Here is a 24427-nt window from a genome sequence, read left to right on the forward strand (position 1 = left end):
GACTCTGAGCCCCAAGTTGCTCCTCAGGCACTTTACAGCAGCTCCGCGTGCTTTGGATGGGTTAAATGCAGAGGTCAAATGTCATGTATGTACCTGTACATATATGGAAAATGTAAGGCAGTTTATGTGGATACCAGCCTGGCTAAATTCAACATGACTTGAAAGCTTCCTGTTGTTGGCGCCAAGAAACTTTTGGATTGAAATGAACAGAAAACATCATTCAATTATTATAACAAAGAGTCTGTTGACGATGTTCTCTCTTCCTCTCTCTTTCTCTCTCTTTCTCAAAGTTGATAATTTAACTTCTCCTAATGTGTGTTTTGGAGGATCTTTTGGGAAATCGATGACCACATAAAGAGATATTTAGGTGTAAAGAGAAAGGGAGGGATCTCTGATGAGCAACGACCCGTCATGACTGCATTCTTTTACAGGACCGCCTTATTGGTTTGGACAAGACTCCAATGTTTTTTATTTAACTTATGTTCAAATTCACCATCTGGTTAAAAACAGTGAATTCTTTTGTTGCTGTTTTGTCAATTTAACAAACAAGGACAACACCAGAAGCTCACTGGACCTATTACCACTGGGGTCCTTGTTGTAGAGGTGTGTGCATGTGGAGATATTGGATCATAATAGCACAAAACACTATACAACAACATGACTGGGTTTGTATTGTGTCCAATTATTATCAGGGACTTTATTTCAATCATGGGCACCCAGGTAAATATTCTTTTTTAAATAAATACTATATTCAGGGAGAGGATGACAGTCTGATGTCTTTCTGCAATAAAGACATTTTATTTGACATTTCCATTCAGTCACATGAGACTGTAAATCACTGGGAGCTGAAGATAATTATTTTAAATTATGTTGTCAGACATTAATTTAACATTAATGAAAGGCATGTAAGACTAATAGTTTAGTTTTAAAAAATGCCATAGTTCCAGATACAAATAATGCTATTATACATGTTCTCTTCCTCTCCAGGACAGCTGACTTGGTCACGTTGATGAGGACCAGTCCCGGGGGTCCAGAAAGCCCCTCACGGCTGGGACCAGGAAGCTCTTCTGTTTGGGGGATGTGCTGGGCTGCCTGAGGTCCCCCTTCAGTGACCTGGAGTTATCATGTCCTCTGTAGGCTGAGCTACACGTGGACACGGTGTAGCTGCATGGAAGAACATCATGTGTGTTCTCTGGGAGAACAAAGATGAAGCAGAGGAGCTCCGGGGACGAGGGACCAACAGCCACTGTGAAGCCTCCATCCTGAGCAGGGTAATCGGCTGGGGATCAGCGAGGAGGACTAACATCGACTTGGAGAACTGAGAAGAAAACCTTTTTTAAACTGAACAAAAGTGTGGAATGAAATTCCGCGTTCAAAGCCATTGACCGGCTTTAAACGTGAGATCTGGGGACAGTAAGACGGAGTGAAAGCCTGATCTGAGGACAGCCACTAGCGAGTGCTCCCCCGTTACCTCCCATGTTGGAACGATCGGAAAATACACGATGGGAAAGCGTGTCGATATTTTAATGGTTTGATGCAACAACAAAAAAGGGAAAGTATGAATGTAAAGGGTAACCGTAACCCTTCCGACATGATGCAACGTTGATGGACGATTCTAAAATACTCTGGATTCTGTTAAATTATATTTTTGAGTGTTCACTGCCAATGTTTTTATTTATTTCCTACAATACCTGCACTCGACAACTACAGTATGGTTAAAAAGGTGCTACATTTAAAATGCAGAGCATTAATGTAACAGCAAACTACTGTTGTTGTGGAAGCGTAGCACCAACCCCTCAGGTTAGCTCGGTTAGCACGTTTACCATAGTTTCTACTGTAAGTGCCGTTAGCACCGTGAGCCGTCGCCATGTTGAGAACCGTAGAGAGGCAATCAAAATGCTCCCGTTCCCTTATTTTGCACCTTTCATCTTCCCGTTGAAACTTCTTTTCTTTTTTTCAGTATGACATTTATGGAGGCTTGACCCGAGCATGAGAATAAGTGTCTCACCGTCACGAGCTATGGGAGATTTCAAACGCTTTAAAAAAAAAAGTGGAAAATCAAAGAAATTACAACACACATTGTTGTCTGTATTATGATCATAATCGCTAATGTACTTTCACTAGTAGTGCCTCTCCAGCCAGCTGCCCCAAAGGAAACTATATAATAGGACTGCTCCTCAGGGTACAAAGATTACCTGTAGGTCTCCTTTGACATTGACAATAGTTTACAGATTGAATTTAATTATATCACATAAATAAAAATGTTGTATATATTATTTTAAATATAAAATAATACCATGTATACAAATATAATGTATATACTATTAAACATAGTAAAGAACAAGTTAGTCACTAAAACACTTTGTCCAGGAAGGTTGAAGCGGGTGATGATGGTTCATCAAAAAGTCAGTCTGTGACGAAAGGTGAACATGTTTCATGTCCGTCCACCGCCCTGACCTCTGACCCTCGACCCCCACCCCTTCACTCCCCACAGAGGACACTTTATTACTGGACCGGCCCGTTTGGAGGGACTACATGTCGTGTTAGAAAGTCGATGGAATGACCACCGACACACAAAGCAACCATAAACATGACATGAAACGTCACGTTATGGGGGAAAACAGTTATGAAATAAATGTCATAGCGAAATGAAAGTCTGATTTAAAAAAAAAATATATATATATATATATATATGCAAAAGAGAACTGCTTAATTAGATAATTACTGAATACAATTATGGTTTAAAATATATACATCATGTAATTCATTATAGTTGGCAGAGTGATGCGGTGGACATGTCCCCATCCTTAGTGAGTTCTCCTGGGTTGTGGTTCGTGACATTGTGCCCCTCCACCCTCGTGGCCTGTTGCTTGTCCTTTTCCACTGTGACCTGTTGAACCAAATGAGTCGTTCCTTATTCATCCGATGTGTAAAAAGGTGGATCGTTAACAGGATTAACCTGTTAGCGATCCACCAGCGGGCTCAGCCAACAAACCGTCTCTCGGAGGGTGTTAGAAGACACTGGTTCAGAAAATAGAGAACTTAAGGGATCAGTCGGTACCAACCGCGTCCCTCTAGCTGCTAAAGGATGCTCTGAAGTTGGGCTACAGTCTGGTGACTGGCCCTCTCACGAGCTGCCACAGAACCAGCAGCAGGAGTTGAGTTTGGAGACTTGATCCGCTTCGTGAACGTAGCTTTACTCTGAGACATCGCTCTTTTGCCTGCATTGTTGGCAGTGAAAGCAAATTAAGACGCCTACGCAGAATTAAACTATTTTTCTGTGAGACTTTATTTATCCATTGACAGTTTATTGAAGGCGGGGCTCTGCAAATCGACGTGATGTGACCCACATTTTAGTTAAATATTTAAAAAAATATATATTTCCAGTGACGCAGTATCACCTCAAACTCCAAGATAATGTGTTCCCTTTGAAAGATTGTGCATAAAAAATGTAAACATTCGTGTGCGTCAGTGTTTGAGACGTGTGAGTTCTTGATTACATTGACGTGTGGTTGAAAGGTTGGCAGTTAACACCGTTGGTGGATGGGATTCACCAACTGGATTAGGAGCCCTCTTGTAGGAGCCCTGTGAGGGAGGAGGTGCAGCCCGTTGAGGGAGGAGGTGGAGCCCGTTGAGGGAGGAGGTGCAGCCCCGTTGAGGGAGGAGGTGGAGCCCGTTGAGGGAGGAGGTGCAGCCCCGTTGAGGGAGGAGGTGGAGCCCGTTGAGGGAGGAGGTGCAGCCCCGTTGAGGGAGGAGGTGGAGCCCGTTGAGGGAGGAGGTGCAGCCCGTTGAGGGAGGAGGTGGAGCCCCGTTGAGGGAGGAGGTGGAGCCCGTTGAGGGAGGAGGTGCAGCCCGTTGAGGGAGGAGGTGCAGCCATTTGAGGGAGGTGGATTCCGTTAAGGGAGGAGGTGGAGCCATTTGAGGGAGGAGGTGCAGCCATTTGAGGGAGGAGGTGGATTCCGTTGAGGGAGGAGGTGCAGCCCGTTGAGAGAGGAGGTGCAGCCCGTTGAGAGAGGAAGTGCAGCCCGTTGAGGGAGGAGGTGGAGCCCGTTGAGGGAGGAGGTGGAGCCCGTTGAGGGAGGAGGTGGAGCCCGTTGAGGGAGGTGGATTCCGTTAAGGGAGGAGGTGGAGCCATTTGAGGGAGGAGGTGCAGCCATTTGAGGGAGGAGGTGCAGCCCGTTGAGGGAGGAGGTGCAGCTCGTTGAGGGAGGAGGTGGAGCCATTTGAGGGAGGAGTTGCAGCCATTTGAGGGAGGAGGTGGATTCCGTTGAGGGAGGAGGTGGAGCCCTGTGAGGGAGGAGGTGGAGCCCTGTGAGGGAGGAGGTGGATTCAGTTGAGGGGTTGAGGGAGGAGGTGGATTCTGTTGAGGGAGGAGGTGGATTCTGTTGAGGGAGGAGGTGGAGCCCTGTGAGGGAGGAGGTGGAGCCCTGTGAGGGAGGAGGTGGATTCAGTTGAGGGAGGAGGTGGATTCTGTTGAGGGAGGAGGTGGATTCTGTTGAGGGAGGAGGTGGAGCCCTGTGAGGGAGGAGGTGGAGCCCTGTGAGGGAGGAGGTGGAGCCCTGTGAGGGAGGAGGTGGATTCAGTTGAGGGAGGAGGTGGATTCTGTTGAGGGAGGAGGTGGAGCCCTGTGAGGGAGGAGGTGGAGCCCTGTGAGGGAGGAGGTGGAGCCCTGTGAGGGAGGGCTGTTGAGCGTCTCAGCGGTTACGTGTGCTTTGGTTGTGGGGATGCCCGGTTTGTTTGAAGTTCTTTTAATGGTTCTGCGTGTGGATCTCTGGGTAATATGCGGTTTGGTTTGTTGATTAGCAGGACAGGTGTCCCTGCTCATCTGTGGTTTAAAATAATGAATTAAAAGCTGCTCATCCCTTACTTGTCGGTCACCTTGTTCTTCTAGTCAGTCTGTTGGTTACAGCTCCGTGACATATTAGCAGTGTATTCAATGTGTTTTCTTTCCATGGGATGTGATGCCACATACACTTCCACTAATCATCTGGTTTGGTTGTGTTCCATTAAGAGATCGGTGTTAGGTAGCCTCAATGGCCAGGGGGGCCTTGTGTGCCTAGTTTACTGGTGTGCAGACACAGTTGGCTTTGGAGGCGCAGGGCAAGTGGCGGGCAGGTGTCCGATTAGCCAGAGTGAATAGAAACCGCTGTGTGGATGTTAATCAGATTTCTCTGCCATCACATGAATCAAGTTTTTGCTTGATGCCAAATCCACGAGCACTGAGGGACTCGTACAGTTTGGATGTCCAACACAATTTACTGTCAGACTCATTTAAATGAAAAACAAAAAACACTTTCACAAATCCATTATTGTATTAAGATAACTTTATAAAAAAATTCTAAATGAACAAAGCATTTGCGATAAAGTACCACTGGAGGTAATGGCAAAAAGTGTTTCGACATTACAATGTAATAAAAAATGGCAACTGAACAGACACTAATCAAGCATCAGTTAGTCTCATTGAACCCGTCCTTTAGAGGGTGATGGAGGCGTTCTACCCCATTTGCCCTGAAATTTCATTACTCAAAAAATTTAAATCCAACTGAAGCAGTAGTACAATCTCCATTAAAAAAAAAAAAAAGAAAAGTAAAAACTGAAGAAAAAAAAACGTTAAGTACCATACTTTGCCAAAATAATACACAAACATTACCAGTGCAACTGCAAGCATCTGTGTGTGTCCAGCAGGCTACAGCACAGGTGGAAAAATCTGCACAAAATCCATTAAGGCGCCACTTTCTCAAAGAACAGGAAATGTACAAGAAGCGCAGTTAGTCTTTAGCCTAGCGCAAAACAGGGATCTAAAAACAGGCACAACTCATGTATAAAAAACAAACTCATCCTTTGGCTTCTGACTAGTGGCTGTTATCTGCTGACAGGACAGAACCGACAACACACCTCAACCCTCACACAGAAAACATCATCTGTTGGCCTACTGATGTCTGGCTGCAGTAAAATATATATATATCTATCTATATATATCCCTGGGATGCAGTCATCCATCAGCTCACATCAATCTTAACATTCACACAGCCATGTGTGCAGCCACCCGGCCACATCACGTTCTTTTTGGTACATTTACAGCATGTCGTCGTCCTCTCCGCCTCCGTACATGTCGGCCAGCTTCTTGAAGCGGGGTCCCCAGTCGTTGAGGCAGTTGTAGTCTTGGTCTCCGCTGCTCGACGAGTTCAGAGAGGAGAGGCTCCCGCCGTCGGAGCCGCCGCCCTCGTAGTCGAACACCAGCAGGGAGTCGTAGGGGGGAGCCGTCGGGTCGTTGTCGGCCGCCTTCAGGTTCTAAGAGAGGCGCGGAGGAGACGCGTCACAATATTTTACACCCAATAGAAATCACAAGACATGAAAGAGGATGACGCAACAATTGAGACACATTAAATGAACCGTAATCAACTGGGACACCAAAAAGAGCCTCGGCGGGTTTGAAGCTTATGTTAAATAATAATCTATATAATAAGAGAATGAAAATGCTCTTTGCGTGAGGCAACAAATATGTGCTTTAAAAACTCTCATTCATCACCTATTTTAACCATGTTTGCATGAGCTCTTAAATGTCTGACTCACATCGTCGATGAAGTTGCCGATTTCCTCCGGGTTGGCGGGGCGAGGCCGGTACTGAGGGGCCGGCATGAAGTTCGGCACCACGTCGTTTCTGAACACTTCGGGCCGGTTGTCCAGACCGCGGTGGAGAACCCCCAGATCATAGTCCTGGTGGCCAACATGAAGGGTTACACAAGATACCGCACCGACTCCATGCCGTTAGTCTGCACACTGCCTCCTCATGCAGACTTTATTAGGCCTAACTGTATACACAGTTGGGCCATATACTTACAAATTAATATCCCATGATATTGAACATCACACAATGCGCTGTGTTCGACTGTTGCTTACATTTATTCTACGACTGTACCCAAGTACACTTCTGATATAAAAATATATATCAGAATCAATGTTTTACATTGAAATTAGCTCCACCTCAACCTAAAACATTGAAACGCTGCTTACAATTAATGTAAATACAGCAATATAAATATAAACTATAATGATACTCCGACAGGTCATTCTGTCTGCTAAAGGAGTTCAGTGTGATATTGCTACTTTTATAGGATTTGTTTAATACTTCTTGGAACATTAACCTTTGTAAAAAAAAGAAAAGAAAACGTAATGCGTTTCATATTCTTGAATTCTGGTCGAGGTACATTTTCACGACGTCATATTGAATGATCAGTAACGGCTCGTTAGTGCAGAGGTGGAGCGTTCCCCAAAACAACGCCAGTCTTCCCACTAACGCTAGAGTGCTGACCAGCTAACGCTAGAGTGCTGACGCTAGAGTGCTGACGCTAGAGTGCTGACGCTAGAGTGCTGACCAGCTAACGCTAGAGTGCTAACGCTAGAGTGCTGACCAGCTAACGCTAGAGTGCTGACGCTAGAGTGCTGACCAGCTAACGCTAGAGTGCTGACGCTAGAGTGCTGACCAGCTAACGCTAGAGTGCTGACGCTAGAGTGCTGACCAGCTAATGCTAGAGTTGGAACAGTATGAGAGTTTCATGGTATGACAATAATCTCAGGAAATATCCCCGTTTCACAGTCGATGGCGACACATATCATTCATGTTGTTATTATTATTATTATTATTATGACCCTTAAAGGAAGACTTATAAACCTGAGAAAAATGTAACTAACCATTTATATAACTGAAGCATGTTAGCAGGACTGAAAAATGTTAAATTAACATCAGCAGTAAGCGTTTAAAATAGCCTATGAACATCACACTGTAGGTGTGCCCACACACACACACACTCTAATAACGATCAATATGAATACTGACTGACATGTTCCTGTTCAGTGTTTTCTGTTGCCGACTCGCTGACTGATGAACCGCCTTCATTATTTTTGATAAGATGTAGTCTGATGTGTATCCGTTTGAGCCTCGTCATAAAGCCGTCAGTCCAGTTCATTTACCTGGTCGTCCTCCCCGCCGCCCTCTTCGTCGTAGTAGTAGATGTTGTCTCTGATGTCATCGTCTTGCAGTAGAGGTACCTTCTGCTCTCCTCTCCTCCGCCTCGCGAAAATCAGCAGCAGCAACACCAGCACTGAACACACAGAGCACAACGTCAATACAACAGCCCCACAAGTCCCATGATGCACCACAACGTTAATACAACAGCCCCACAAGTCCCATGATGCACCACAACGTCAATACAACAGCCCCACAAGTCCCATGATGCACCACAACGTCAATACAACAGCCCCACAAGTCCCATGATGCACCACAACGTCAATACAACAGCCCCACAAGTCCCATGATGCACCACAAGTCAACAGAACACAACGTTAATAAAACAGCCCCACAAGTCCCATGATGCACCACAAGTCAACAGAACACAACGTTAATAAAACAGCCCCACAAGTCCCATGATGCACCACAAGTCAACAGAACACAACGTTAATAAAACAGCCCCACAAGTCCCATGATGCACCACAAGTCAACCGAACACAACATTAATACAACAGCCCCACGATGCACCACAAGTCAACAGAACACAACATTAATACAACAGCCCCACAAGTCAAACGTCTTCCTACAGAGCAAAGAAATCTCAGGGCAGGAGATTACCACAACCATCATCATAATAATAACTGGTCCAGTCGTTTAAAAAGAGCGTTGTGCAAATCTGCGCATGTGAACAGGGGCGGAGCTAAAGCAACACACCCCCACACACACACACACCGCACTACGGGACCAGACCACAAAGATACTCTGTTCATCCAGGTAACTCAGGGAGGACACTTTGGAAAAAGAGAAATTCCCTCCAGATTGCAGGGGATTTCTTATTTTGTAAAACAATAAGAAAAATAATAATAATGGATTGCAATAACTTAAATGTACTTCAGCTGCGTTATCTCGGTAAATAGTATGGTGAAAAAAAGAACCCTAAGCACCACTCGTTTGAAACACGCATACAGAAAAAAAATCAAACTTTACAATATTTTTGGAACAGCCCATATTCAAACCCAGAATCCGCCTCTGAAAAACATGCCCAACAAATGCACTATTTCACCAACCAAATCCTTTTAAAAGTCATCCATCAGCTGAGCTCGTGCTTACTGTACGGCTACGTTCACTCATCAAAACACTTCTATATAATCCTCAAAATGTAAATGTGTAGCTTAGTTTTTTGGGAAAGATTCTACAACCATTTTCCCATTACTGAAACATTCAGAACAGCATCCTAAGGACCAAGCGGACAAACATCTCAGCTGTGATAAAAGACTTTCCGACTTCTCTTGGTCTACAGTCCCTGGAATTATGATAAGCATCTTTACATATTGAACCAAACCAGACTTACTGAGCAGCAACAGGATGCCTCCCAGTATTCCCAGGATTACAGGGAGCCCGGTGCCACCTGCCACCCGGCCTTTGCAGATCACTTCTTCCCCGGTGCAGTCGCAGACTGTGGCCTGGACGGTGCTGTCCTGCTCCAAGCCCTGGTTGTCTGCCACCCTCAGGACCACCAAGTACTCTCCACTCTCCAGCTCCACGCCTAAATTCAGGAGGATGCCCGTTTCTGAAACAGAGGGGAACGTTTACTGGACAGCACAGTTTAATAAAATGGATGGTTACAAGCTTGTGGCTTCCCGTGTGTGTGAAAACAAACAACTTGTATTTATTGTGCGTTAATAGTGTACATACTGGAACCGTTCATCCTAGCGGTCCAGTTGGTCTTCGACATGCCCTGTAATGAGACACTGTATGGAGCAGTGAAGCCCGGTCCATCTTTATCCGTTACCGACAGCAGCTGAGGAACCGACTCCTTGTGACACACCTGAGGAAACACACAACTATTAGTTTATTATAAAGGACAAACAACATGAACACAGAGAAATAATACACAGTAGTCCCAAAATCAATAAACACAGAATAAATGCAACAGAAAAACTAAAAATTATATATATATATATATATATATATATATATATATATATGCCAATACATAAGATATAAAAAACTATTTATTGTCATCTATTGAAAGAGATGCTTCCCTCTTTACAGCACCCATTTTCGTCAGTGTCCCCACCCACCCCATCTGCATCCAAAAGATGTGAATTTAGTTCTCATCTGCATTAAAAAGCTCAAACTAGACGCACCTTGATTGTGCGTTCCTCAATGGTGGGCGCATTGTCATTGACATCTTCGAGCTGGATTATTAGAGTGCCGGTTCCTGTGGCTGGGACATCATCTGGTGAGGTGACAGACACACACATCAGGAGAACATCTCAATTATAGGGACGCTAACATATTCCAGTGAGTTACAGTCCACATTAAAACCAGATGAGCGTGTGCACGTCTGGCCTCCTACCTACCGTTGTCATAGGCACCAATGAGTGCCGTGTATTTGTTGTCCTTGACAAAGACGGACTCTCTGTCCATTTCGTTCTTTACTGTAATCAGGCCTGTGTCTTTGGCCACATTCAGCCACCCGGCAGGGTCTCGCATTACTCGATACCTGGACATGATCAAGAAAACCACAGAAAATTAATGCTGTGCAAGTGAGCGGATTGTAAATCAGCTTTATGACGGGGCATTCACTGATCGAATCATAAACGCATTCAGTGTATATTTGCCATATACTGGACATGGTGTCAAATTGACTTTTCTTCTTTGGCTAAATGCTCATTAAGCCAAATTTACAATAAACTGAAAAACGGGAACATTTAGGATTATGGTGACACTTATAACCATAATCCTTGTTTTATCAACACTGAAACTCTTCAAAGTGATGTAATGAATATTAACATCTACTGATGGGAAAGGTCCTTCAGCAGATGTGATGAATTAAAGCATTTTATCCCCCGTAACAGTGACCGTCAACAGGCTTTGGTTGCCCCCAGAGCTGTGGTTCTCAAATGGGGGTACGCGAAGGCACTCCAGGGGGTACGTGAGATTCAAGCATCCATTCAAAAATCCTGTAAAAATAGTTATTTAATAAATATAAGTGCAAGTTTATAAACTGAAGTCGATATATATTCTATATTAAATCAGACACTGATGGCACAGCGCTGTGTATTACATATGTTTTGCGCTGGTTAGGAAGTACTTGGCCGAAAACACTTTTCCCAGTGGGTACATCACTGAAAACAGGTTGAGAACCCCTGGCTCAGAGAATGGACGCCTAAAGCTCGTGCTCTTGTGTCACAGCGATAACCTCGTCTTTAAATACATGTTGAAAACAACAAAAGATCATCAGAGTTTGATCTTACATGACTTTCTGTTTGCGTGCGGTGTCTGGGTCGAAGGCGGTGTACTGCACCACTTCACTGTCCAAGGCCAGGTCCTCCCGTTTTGACACCACCTTCTCCATCGGATCAAAGATCGGAGCCTCGTTGACGTCCAGCACGCGCACCACCACGGTGGCGGTGCTAGTGGCCAGGGGCGTGGCAAAGGGAACCTCGTTCTTCACGGCCACCAGCAGAGTGTGCATGGTGCTCCTCTCAAAGTCAAGACCCTGGTTGGGTGGAAGGAAAACAAAAAAAGCACAGCGGCACAATCCATCAGAGAAATGTCTCGCACTCAAATTCCCTCTATATGGAACAGTGGTCGTCATGGTCGTCATGGACCGACAATCGGTCGCTGAAAAACCGGCTATAAAAAAATAAAAACGACTTTGATATTGTGGCTCCTGTGAGAATCCTTTGCTCGTTTCCTACCTTGACGGTAGACAGGATTCCTTCATGTTTGTTGGTTCCAGTCCTCACAGAGAAATGCCCTCCGGGGTCACCGCTGACAATCGTGAAAATGGCGTTCCAAGCTGGGGAAAGCGGCTCGTCGCCATCCGTGACCGTCATCATGAGGATGTGAGCGTCCACTTTATTTTCGTCAACCGACGCCTCGTACTGGGGTGGGGGAGGGAGGGGTTAAGAGAGAAACAGACTATTAGAACAACAAAAGGTTGCCGTTGAATATTTCTCTCAGGATCGTGCCGAACTTACGGAAGACTGCGTGAAGGCCGGAGCATTGTCGTTGCTATCGGTGACGGTGAGGATTACTTTGGCTTCCACAGTCGACCCGCGTCCCACCATGTCAGCTGCTTGGACCACCAGAGTGTACTTTGGGTATTTCTGCCAGGAGAGACACAAAGAGTTTAACGCACCAACTGGAAGGCTGAAACATGTTTAATGTCCTTTTACAGACTCCGTTGGAGCAGAAGCCATTATGGAAAATAGATAGTCATTACACAGCATCATGATGACAACTGTTCCTTGGAACACAACAACAACAACAACAAGAGGAAATGTAGAGTCCACTTTCTACTCCATCAGGCGGCATTCGCTCACCAATAACTCAGATCCATTGCATGTCCTGCTGCTCTTTTTATAACTATAATGCTCTCTGGTCATTTGAAACCACTTGGCAATGACTGCACCATGAATGACGTCTTAGTTTCTTCTGTACGGGGAATTTTATTTTGTTTCCAGTCCACGCTTACCAATATCCTGAATCTGTGGTTTTGGATCAATTAATCCATATCTGCCACATATCTATAGATGTTCCAGGTATGCATTGATTGATCTTTCCAACCATACCCTGGCAAAGCCAATAGCAGATGGCTGTATAAACGCTCACACAGTTCCCATGATCAGCTGTGCTTCATACAAACGTAGCATATCTATTATTAAACTACTTCCCAGCGCAGCCAGCATGAAAGACCTTCTAGAAGGCTCACCTCTCTGTCCAGCCCGCCGGCCTCCACCCTGATGGCTCCAGTGACGGGGTTGATGTCAAACAGCTTGTCGGAGGGAAGAGCTGGATCCTGGCTCAAAATACTGTATCGGATGTCGGAGTTGTCATTATTTGGCTCGTCGAGATCTGTGGCCACGACCTTAATCACCTCGAAACCTAGAGGGGGGGGAAGTCAGGTGACAATTAAGTACATGGTATTAATGGGAGGGCTGAGACGGTAGTCTTCCAACGATTATGAAATCAAGGTAATATAACAAAGATAAAATGATTATTACGCTGCGTTACTGCATTTAACTTTCTTTCCTTTCTAAAGATGTATTCTGTATCCAAAGTCACGAGCTAATGACCCGTAGACATACAGAAGTAGCGTACCATCTATAACGAGGTTAACTATAATGAATGCACATAACCGAAAAGGTGGATTTGGATTTAGCCACCTGCCATCAGCTTAACTAGGATGCTCACTTTATTTGAGTTAACGAGTTTCCTAACTGTTGTTCTTCCTTCAATGTCCAGCAATATGATGCCTAGAGCGGAGGATTTCAGTAATGGCACATCCACTGTGTAGTATTTACCCAATGTGTTCAAAACTATCGGGTCAAATGGTAGGAGTTCAAATCTGCTCAAAATAAATACCAACAGACATGTTCAGGGTTCAAGGGGCTCCACCGACGGTACCTTTTGGTGAGGCCTCAGCAACTTCTCCCAGGAAGGTGTCTTGATCGAATATTGGTCTGTTGTCATTCTGGTCAATTACGTTCACTACAATGTCCATAGGGTCTTCTGATATTCCTCCACCATCCGACGTAGCATGCGCTTGAAACTGCATGCGGGACAAACACATTTTAATAATAAAAGATCACACATTGCACCCGTGCTAAGGTTCTTAACATAATACATTCTGAAGGGAACGGCGTGCACAGTGTGACCATATGACTCCCTGTCTGATGCTGAACAGTGTGTCAAACAATCATAGAGGGTCCTTACCATGTACATGGCCTTTGCTTCCCTGTCCAGTGGTTGTATGAGGTACAGATTACCAGTGTCTCTGTCCATGGTGAACAGGCCAACAGGGTCCTCACTGGCTCCTGGACCAGTGATCTTGTAATAGATCTTCTTTATTTTATCCTCATTCGAACGGATCTGGACAAAACACACCAGAAGTTATAGCACTTATGAGCGTTTTTCATTATAATTTCACACAGGTGACGGGATGTTTACACTTTTAGCAACTTTCTCAAGAAAACAAGCTAATTAACTTGAATAATTGTAACTATGGCTTTATTTAGGGGGGAGTGGGGAAAGATGCACAAAACAAAGAAATGGAATGCCAGATTTGAATGTACAGTAAATAGAAAATCTAAAATAAAATAAAAAAAGCAGAGCTTGATGTCTGCCCTGGGGACCTTTGCAGAAACGCAAAAATAAATAAAATAAATACACAGTTCAGTACCAAATTCTCAGGAACAAGGGGCGTAGGTTCCACTTACTTGAGATACTTTTAGAGGGTAGGGTCCTCTGTCATTCTCAGACACTTTTAAGTCAGGAATAACCCAGTCCCTCTTCCTCCTCCTCAGCCCATCAACAGTCTTGGGGAAATGCAGAATGGGCACCTGTCCATCAGTCGCATTCTGAAAGAAAATGCACATTTTGTAGTTATAGAGTGACACACACTAGACATTGGGTGTGCGCGTGTCATGGAAATAATGCGCAAAAGAATTAACACATTTTACTTAATGGAACTTATGAGTACTCAAAATTAGCCAGTGTAGACTTTTTTTTATTATTCCAAATTGACATCCCACAGCATTGCTATGAAAAAGACTTCTGCTCACAGAACTGAACCAGTGACCCTGGGCAGCCACAGAGGGGCAGTGTTACATAGTTCGTTGCATGCAGAGCTTGTTCACTGTCAAACCTGCCTCTAACAATGTCAATTGTTCCCGACCCTTGACGCCCATTTTGATGGATGTGGCACAAGTTTTATTTAGAACCATAAATGTGCAAGTTTCCTTAATGCCCCTACAAAAGTGTCTCTAATCCTACCTCTGTGTTATTAGCAGATTCCACTTCAGTGTGGTTGTGTTGGTGGTGCTGATGGTTGTGGGGATGGTTGTGGGGATGGTTGTGGGAATGGTTGTGGGAATGGTTGTGGGAATGGTTGTGGGAATGGTTGTGGGAATGTCCGTGGGGATCGTTGTGGGAATGGTTGTGGGGATGTCCGTGGGGATGTCCGTGGGGATGGTGTTCTCCATGGTGATGGTGTTCTCCATGGTGATGGTGTTCTCCATGGTGATGGTGTTCTCCATGGTGATTCTTAGAATCGTGGTGGTGGTTCCTATGGTGTACTACTTGGACAGGAACACTCATTGAGCGCCTTTGTGAGTCCCAGTAGTGGATAACAAAATCACGCTGCCCATGAATCACAGTTGGTCTTTTTACCTGTAAGCAAAAGAAGAAAAAGAAAGACCATTATCAAAAGGTCAACCTGCTGGTCACAGATTTGGATTCAAGCAACACGACAACATCAAACTTGTACAAATCTAAAGTGTTGAGGTTAGTTTAACAAAGATCAACAACAGTGTTGTTGCTGTGAAACATTGCAGGTGGGTCCAAGTGTAGGAGTCACTCTCATGGGTTCTATGACTATACTTCATCCAAGTCGAGTCAAAGTTGTATTTTGCGACTGCATATCTGAGAGAAACCTTCTGGACTGGAAGAATTTATATTTTCACACGATAGTTACTCAAATCCTAAACATTTTTTTTTTTTTTTTTAAAAAAGGCACAAGCGGATGAGCAAGGTTTTTTTGGAGAGGCGAGCGTGAGACATAGTAAACTGTAATTCTACAATCACGTCCTTTGAACTCCACTGACCTTCAGTACACCATCTGCCTGTACTGTGAAGTGGCTGTTATCGCTGCTGAAGAGAAATCGTGTGCGGTCTGTGCAGTCAGAGAAGCCCACTGGAATTTGAAAGAAGAAACAGTCACTCCATTACAAATGCAGAACGTACAGAGAACAAAACAATTGGCAAGTCTTCAGAACATAAAGCAACACTAGGACTTCTACAAAGTCTTTACTGTCATTACTACCTCTTCCAGGCAGACATGGATACATCTCCACATCATACATACTTAGTGTGCATCAGCAAGCAGGCGGAACCCGCATATCATGCGTTGTGGCCAATAGAAAAGTAACGCGTCTTTTATATAACACTGCTACCATTATTTTTTTTTTTTCCCCATTAACGTTTTTATTTGTATTCCATTTGATCCACTGCGGTGTTTTTCAATAATTTCTCTTTTCCTATTGGGCCCGAACATTATTGCTTCTATTGCCATTACTTATCATTCCATGTACAATTTCACTCGTATGGATCGATTATTCATTCTGTAAACATGACATTTATTGCACTTCTGACCATCCTCAGTGGCTCTTTCTGAGGCTTCTTCATGGGGGGGGGGGGGGATGTCGTACATTTTGTACAGATTGCAATGCCACCTGAGGCAAATGCATGATTAGTTGAAATGGGCCAATAAAATAGAATGGAACAAAAGAGTCAGTGTTGATATTGGCAGGAGGAGAGCGATGGGCAGCACAGTGCTGCCGAACTGTTACTGCGATGAGTTCAAGCTCTATTCAGTAAAAAAAATAATGTGCACATGTGTTCACATGTGACGTTGTATAATGAATCAAAATCTGAATTTAATAAAAAGAAATGTTAGACATTAAACCAAGAGAGCAGTTTATGTATACAACCCATTGTTGACGAGAATGTAACAACTGTGGGCTTTAGTGTTAAGCTCAGGTTGTGGTTTGACTTCTCACATCAAGTACAAACCATTCACCTTCTTAAAACCCAGACCACCTTCTTTGGTTGGCTAAATGTTACCAACTGCAACTAAATTAGCATTGCTAGCTTAGACTGGATTCTAGCAGCAGTCTAAGCTAGCAATGCATTGCTACCCTCATGTAGCGACTAGCTGGGAACAGACAGTCTATGATGTCATCATTGTCTAGTTTGTTGTGATTGTGAACTGTATTAATGTAAAAGCATTGTGGCTCTCTTATTTTTTTACATGACCATTAACATCCAGTGTCGCCGGAATAATAATAAAAATATTTATTATTATTATAGTAACAATTAAGGATTCACTTATTGGAAATGGACTATTTTTCTTTGAGGCATGAGATAATAGCACGCCCATTAACTTCTGGCTAAACTCATTTTGGTCACACACACACACACACACCACCACCACCACCCTTTTGAAAGGTTACTGTGATAAACAAGTTGCTTGTAGTCGAGCAGTCATGACATTTGTCTCCGTCCTTGCGTAACTTAGAAATATTGCTGCCGTCCTCTTTAAATGTACCGATGAGTCAAACTACTAAACTGAATGACCGGCAGCTTTAACAAATAGGGGCGCAGCGATACTGAGTCAGATAGCAGGATCAGGTATTTGTGACAATGGAGGCAATCACTTAAATTAAATTCTATGCGTGTACACTATACACACACACATTATATATTAGAATTTAAATTCCTTTTGAAGTTTTGATCAATTTGTTGGTGCATCAAAATAGTTTACATTGGAATTTGTATTAATAAATAACAAGTAAATGCATAGTTGTTACCTTTTGTTTTACAAAGTTAGAAAAGCAATGTTCAAGACAAGCCTGACAGCATAAGAATGATCCCAGTCATACAGCGTGTTAATGGAACACGAGTATCAGCCGATACCCAAAGCCCAGGTGTCGATATCGGGAGCTAAAAAGAAGGATTGGTGCATCCCTAATGACCCTAATGACCCTTTGGGGTAATAAGGATGTCAGTTCCTTCAGTGGTCAGAGCTCAGCTCAGTGTTCACCATGTTTTGGTGACACACCTCAGACAGTCAAACTCTTTTCTGTACATTGTTGCAAATGTGAGCCCAACATAGTGAAATCTTCAATGTCTTCCAGACCGTATTAAGGGCAATATTTAACACCAGCATTAATCCATCACAGACACACTAGTGTGTAATGGATCATTGTGGATGCATACAGATACCACCTCAGATTGATTACACTGTTCAACATTAACTGTCCATCACAGAGCAAAATAATGTTTTACTGACAATCGTTACCCACCGATATTAAATGTAATATGCTATCGTACTTGTCCAGGAAGATATTAATAAGTCACTAAACAGAGCAGCTTTGTTGACTGTAAATCTGCCAGAACACAGCATCAAACAGCTTATTATGACCAAGCAACCACAAGACAAACCAGCCTCTGACTTGGTTGCCTCATGAGTTGACGCATTGTACGTCAGCAGCGTCATTACGGAAAATCCCTTCTCCAAAGAATTAGCCTCATCTCACAGTACACACTACCTGCTGTCAGTGCTGCTCTTCACCAGAAGGATCCCTCATGTGCTTCTTCTGCTTTCTTATATTACAGAAGTCTTAAAGCTACGAGCGGAACAGAAAGCCTGGTTTATGATAGTATAATCTTGTCTTTGACATGCAGAGGTGTCACAATCCGACAAAGACATAGGCCACACCAAAGGGGGGGGGGGGGGGGGGGGGGGGGGGGGGGGGGTCAGCTATTCTACTGAGACAGAAAAAGGTAACGCGTTCTAGACCTTCCAGGACCTGACAAACATGCAGAACCGCAGCTGTGTGCGGTGCTCCTGTTTGTGACTATTTGATAAAGCAAGGCCTGCAAAACAGGCTTGGGCACATTGTTTTGTCCTGCAGGTAAGAGCATTAGAGGAGGTGTGGAGTGAGCGCAAGCTGAGACCTGAGGTTGTTTGGGGAGGTGAGAACAATGTGAGCAGCTAATGTGTCGAAGGCCAAACGAGCACCGTAGCAACGCTAAAGGGGGTTTAGTCTATTACTTTAACTTTGGTTGAGATGCCTCTATAGGTAAGAAGTTCTTTCCCGAATGTGCAATTGAAAATTAACACCACACAGTTTCCTTCAGGTGTGCATTAGCCAATGAGTGAGAGAGCAGCTTCCTGGCTGTACCCACCGTTTCCCAGTCTCATGCCCGGCCTCAGGTGCTTCTTGAACACCTTGAAAATCAACAAATCCGACTTGAATCCAGGGACACATGTTGGCTTCTCAGTAGTCACGAAAGTTGTGGCCTAAGAGAAGATGAAAAAAAACAGCCTTTTTATTAATCATTATCCAGATGTATGAAAATGAGGTAGACAAGTTAACTTTTTCGGTTGGAGTTTGTGAAGGAAACTTTAAAAAGGCATTCCAAGTGATTAAACACGTCACTCAACATTTGGTGTAATCCCAGAACTGAGGTAGAGAAACGTGCCACATGGGGAGCTTAGGGTCCATTCTGGGCTAACACATTGCCGAATTGAATAATCAATATTTTATTTGTTTGTATATTAGTTTGATCTATGAAATGTCAAAAGTATAACATCACAAGTACTAAGAAATAAAAAGGTGAAAGCTCAAAGATGATTTAAAAACAATTATCTATTTACTTTAATTAATTGTATTTCATCTATTTATTTATTTTTCTTCTTTTTCGTAATTTGTGTAATTTTCTGTAATGTTTAATGTAGTATGTGTTCTCTTGCATTCTGAAAATAAATTACAAAAAAAGATGTTAAAACAGAAATAGCAGCACCTTCACATTTGAAAAGCTTTAACTTTAGAAAGCCTGGTTTATGGCTTTACTTTATTTATTAATCAATTACCAAAGCTGTTGCTCTAGTTAGGTCCATCAATATCTCTGTACAAACTAAAAGAAACCATTAGCAGAACAATATCACATTATTAAAAAAGTCAAATCATATGCTGGGAAGGAATCGTAACGACAAATTGATTTTTTTTTTGCAAACAATCCCATCGAAACATGTCGCGTTGGAGTTCAACCTGCTTCAACGTCATCAACCAGGGCGAGGCCGCAGGAGGACGAATCAAACGTGTTTGTCAGGACATCTTTTTAAAAAAAAATTACTTCATGAGATTTCACACGTGAGTATTTCGGCCAATATGCACATTATATTGTTATACGGTCGAAGCGGCGCTTATTTAAAAACAGGTTGGCCGCCCCAACAACCCAGGGGCTTTAAGTTAAATACAACTGGGACTAATAATAGTGGAAATTACGGAAATAAAAAATAAAAAAAAGCTGAAATGAAAGTACCGACAGAACATTGTTAATGGGATGCGTTGCCAGGTTAGCAGAGAACCACCGGAAAGGGGGCCAGAGTTCACTTTAAAGTTAGAACGAAGGCAGCGAATCTCACCTGAAAAGCGACGATTAAAATGCCCCAAACCGCGACCCGGGCGGCCCCCATCGGTCCGGAAGTCCTGGTAGTCCTCGTTATGAAAGTAGAGAACAATCCTTGGATAGATATTCCTTTGAGAATGTTCCGACGTGGCTTCTTTGTCTTCTCTCCTGGAGCTGGATTCAGTTACTGACTTGAGTTCAGCTGGACGAGTTGCTGCAGGTACTTACGGCGCATGACGTCAGCTTACAGGTGCGCGACTTCCGTGTTCCTGATATGGTCACGCGGGCTGAACACACCTGTGGAGACAGATACCAGTAGTTTCTGCTACTTCCACGCTCGTGAACAGGTAGCAGATGAACAACAGATGACACACTGACCGTTTATTAACCAGCCAGGAGCTCAGTGAGCAGTGTTCTACAGCTACTGGCTCATTTCCTCTTACTGACAAGCCTCTCTTGTCTTCTCTTCTCTCTCTCTCTCTCTCTCTCTCCCCTCCCCCCCTCTCTAAATATTAATGTTTAGATTCAGACTTTAGATGATTTAGATTAATGTCCCATCAGAGAGTGGAACATTACCAAAAGAACAATCCCCATGTTTCCTTCTGCAGGGAAGGAACGAATCAGAATGAAAAGACCTTTGTCCTTCAGCCAGAGGATCCCTTCCAGGCCGTCTACAGGTCGGATGATGTGGATGAATTTATAGGATTTTATATTATTTATATGATTGATTGAGATTATTTTATATGATTTCAGATGGTTTTATTATATATATATATAGACTATATATATAGTCTATATATATATATATATATATATATATATAGTATATATATATACATATAAACATATATATTATATATATATAAATATATATTTTAAATATATATATATAGTCTATATATAGACTATATATATAGTCTATATATAGTCTATATATATATAGACTATATATATACATATAAACATATATATAAACATATATATTATATATATATATATTTTAAATATATATATTATGTCTCGTGGCTGCACGGTGGTGTAGTGGCTAGCACTGTCGCCTCACAGCAAGAGGGCCGCGGGTTCGATTCCCGGTCGGAGCGGTCCTTCTGTGTGGAGTTTGCATGTTCTCCCCGTGGCAGCGTGGGTTCTCTCCTCCCACAGTCCAAAGACATGCTGCAGGTTAATTGATCTCTAAATGTCCCATAGGTGTGAATGTGAGAGTGAATGGTTGTATGTCCCTACATGTGTCCAGGGTGTCCCCTGCCTTCGCCCTATGTCAGCTGGGATAGGCTCCAGCGACCCTAATGAGGATAAGCGGTATTGAAAATGGATGGATGGATATTATGTCTCATTGTCTCATTTCCTCTTACTGACAAGCCTCTCTTCTCTTCTCTTCTCTCTTCTCTCTCTCTCTCTCTCTCTGTATATATATATATATATATATATATATATTATATATATATTTATATATATATAATATATATATGTTTTGGATATATTATAAAATATATATATTATGTCTCATTGTCTCATTTCCTCTTACTGACAGGTAATAATAGGTTCAAGGTTGGGGGCAGTGCACCATAACCTTGTGTTTGGTTGTTTAAAATGTTTTTTTACTGCTTAAGTGTACAACATGTCACAATGGAAAATGTTCATATTTTATTATGCTAAAATGTGAATATATATATATATATATATATATATATATATTATAAAGAAAGAAAGAGTGAATAACATAAACCATGGTTTAAAAATAAATTGAGATAGACCGAGGACTATCGTAATTTAAGATATGTACTCTTTTCATGAATAAGACTTGTGCGTTTGTGTATTATTTTCAATATTCTGTTTAGCACCAGGGGGTTCTGTCCCCTTCATTTTCCTTTGCAGAAATTGGAACTTAACTACGTCAATTTGAAGCTATTCCTGATTCAACGGTGTGCCTGGAGCCATGTCACCCGGAGAGGTCGGAAGAAGGTAAATGTTTCTAAGACACTGGGTTACATTTCTAACATGTGGAGCTCACATTAGCAGAGTGCAGCACACCCACACGTTTATGTTCCACTAGGTACTGAAGGTATTAATGATAAAACAGTGAATAGGATAAAGGATCTCAACTGAGATAGATCTTTTTGTTTACCCAGAAACAGCAACAACCAACTCTATTGACAAAAACTGTAAATGTAACATTCCGTAAAACACAAAGTTCAAACTTGAACAAAACAAACACTTTTTCAAAAATCACCAACTCTGGTCCAAATGAACCCTTAATTGTGAAAATATTGTGAGAGGTCAAACAACGGAGAAGCAGCGGAGGTAGACAGCTGTAGAACCACAAGATGGTCACATTTAATGCAGCAGATTCAGGCTTTATTTGAAATAAACCAGAGTTTGTAATTTTTTGAGCAGTGGGAAAACTAACCAAGACTGGTTTGGTGAGTTTTATTTTTTCCTGAAGTATGTTAAATGACGCTGTAAAAGTACAGTGTTTGTGAATGGAGTTTGGAGTATCTGGTGAAAGCAACAAAGCTCCTGTTACTGGTTAAACAAAAGCAGTCTGTATCTGTGTTATCCTTTACATCATATATTATAATAACTTTCTGATCAATGAGTTGCAAGAACAAGCACTAGTGATGTGATGGTTCACACTGATATGTAACATTAGGCTTTAGTTTCTATCTTTATCTTTTTAACCTGTTTTCGCTGATGGATATATTTGACATCCAGGATATCAAATGCATATTGTAGGCCCTTCTTTTTTGTTCCCATATCAATTTGTTTGTAGAAACGATTGTTTCAGGGATGAATGCTTTCACACAGAAGGCACATTTTACTTTCAAAAGAGCAACACAATTGTTTTTGGAAAGAGGTCAATTTTACTGAGGTTTGGTTGAACCTATTATTCATAAACAACAACACAAGGGGCTCCGTGGTCCCAAAGTGTTTTGCTCCGTTCAACCTTCACAAAGACATCCACTCATGCTGTTCTTACATTTTTCACAATAAGATTTGCAGGCGAGAATTCTGCATTGTCATGTTGTTTATTTGTGTGTAAAGGCTTTTACAGTAAGCAACAATTCAGTTAAAATATTACTTTCCCTTCCATCATAGACATTATAATAAAGTCCATAATCTAACTCCATACAGCTTCAGAGTGAATGAACATGAAAGATGGGGGTATTTTCAAAAAGCAATTAAGAGATGTTATCTTTTTCTCTTCCCCTCATCAGTCATCCATCCTTCCCACAGAAGTCAGGGGGAAGTGGGACTGGTCAGTTTACAGTGTCCACCACTTAGCCTGTATAAAAGGTCAATGTGGGATAGAAAGGGAGACGGGGAGAAAAGAGGAGGAATAAAATGAGGGGGCAGGAGTGGGAGGAAGGCAACAAGCAGTGCAGAATACATTGTTGAGTTTGACGAGTGATACACTACCTGATGTGGGACTATAGGTGTAATCAGGACTTTAATGTCAATGTGTAGAATTTTTTGTATTTGTCACATTTTAGTTTTTGGTTGAAAGAAGTTCTTACGGAACAAAACGGGGCTGCTAGTGGGGTTCGTTAGCAACGGCCATGACTGTAATCATCACAATACCATCAAGAGTTTCAGTGTTTGATTATACCATAAGCACAGATTATTGCAAAGGAGCAGGGTATTATTGGTGACCCATTTACTTACAACAATGCATAACTCTTAAATCTAACTGTAGCCTAATTCAATATAAAGGCGCTCAAACAAATATTATCTGTACAGTTGACTCACCAAATGTAGACTTTTCGGGGCTTTTGCTATTACTAAACATGATGATGTATTTTTGTAGGGCCACTCCCTCTGCGGGACCAGGAAGGTTACTTGAAAAAGTTAACATGAACCATAACTGGAATCATATTAGTCAACCCTGATGCTGGACAGATGGGAGTGTCAGTAACCGATCCTTCCCAGCTGGCCGATCCCTTCTGTCCATGTTAGGGAGCACGTACCCAGCATGCCTTGCAGGAAGACCCAACCCTACTCTGCCTCTGATTGGCTAGAGGTTGATAAACGCTAATGTTAGCCTAGCTATGATTTAAACTTTGAACTCAGCAGGCCTGGGAGGAGCGACTCAGCCCCGCCAACTTAGGTTTTTGTTCCCGTAGTCTTTCTAGTACTTTCCAATCATTTTTGAGGCGAGAAATTAACTGTGTATATTTCTCATGGTGGCAGTTTTTACGCAAAAATCTAGATTATTATTGATAATATATGTATCAATTATTATTATTATATGATCATAATGTATTATATTACTATAGGCTGGTGCCGCGGTACAAACAGAGCTTAAGTCTGCTCATCTGAAACCAGTTGACCTTGAGTGTCCCTGCTAGGAATGTAGGCGTCACCGTGGACGTGACTGACCCCGTTGAACGTTTTGGACTTCCCAGGTTCATC

At 42.7% G+C, this 24427-nt stretch overlaps 2 protein-coding genes across 3 annotated transcripts in view; one reads left to right on the forward strand and one right to left on the reverse strand.

The window, feature by feature from the left end:
• rasgrp3 (RAS guanyl releasing protein 3 (calcium and DAG-regulated)) overlaps window positions 1-1850 on the forward strand; it is an 81983-nt gene extending 80133 nt beyond the window's left edge. Inside the window, exon 16 of the mRNA XM_034552011.1 lies at window positions 988-1850. Within this exon, the coding sequence (XP_034407902.1) occupies window positions 988-996 (9 nt within the window). The 3' untranslated portion in view covers window positions 997-1850. The remainder of the gene's footprint in view (window positions 1-987) is intronic.
• Window positions 1851-5306: 3456 nt separating this feature from the next.
• On the reverse strand, window positions 5307-20470 carry LOC117743986 (B-cadherin-like). 2 transcript variants are annotated; one of them, XM_034552024.1, is made up of 19 exons: window positions 20016-20442; window positions 18773-18887; window positions 15628-15716; window positions 15013-15193; window positions 14798-14982; window positions 14242-14382; window positions 13739-13894; window positions 13430-13574; window positions 12735-12907; window positions 12001-12129; window positions 11719-11904; window positions 11272-11516; window positions 10375-10517; window positions 10159-10250; window positions 9704-9836; window positions 9360-9578; window positions 7972-8102; window positions 6574-6717; window positions 5307-6291 (listed from the first exon to the last, which is right to left on the reverse strand). In XM_034552024.1, the coding sequence occupies exons 1-19, from the start codon at window positions 20064-20066 to the stop codon at window positions 6076-6078; spliced, it is 2874 nt and encodes a 957-aa protein (XP_034407915.1). In that variant the 5' UTR covers window positions 20067-20442; the 3' UTR covers window positions 5307-6075. The 2 variants fall into 2 exon arrangements, with proteins under 2 accessions (XP_034407915.1, XP_034407914.1); XM_034552023.1 differs by having other exon boundaries at window positions 14798-15193; window positions 20016-20470.
• Window positions 20471-24427: the final 3957 nt, after the last annotated feature.

The sequence above is a fragment of the Cyclopterus lumpus genome, chromosome 15 (genome assembly GCF_009769545.1).
Source record: "Cyclopterus lumpus isolate fCycLum1 chromosome 15, fCycLum1.pri, whole genome shotgun sequence".
NCBI classification, from domain to species: domain Eukaryota; kingdom Metazoa; phylum Chordata; class Actinopteri; order Perciformes; family Cyclopteridae; genus Cyclopterus; species Cyclopterus lumpus.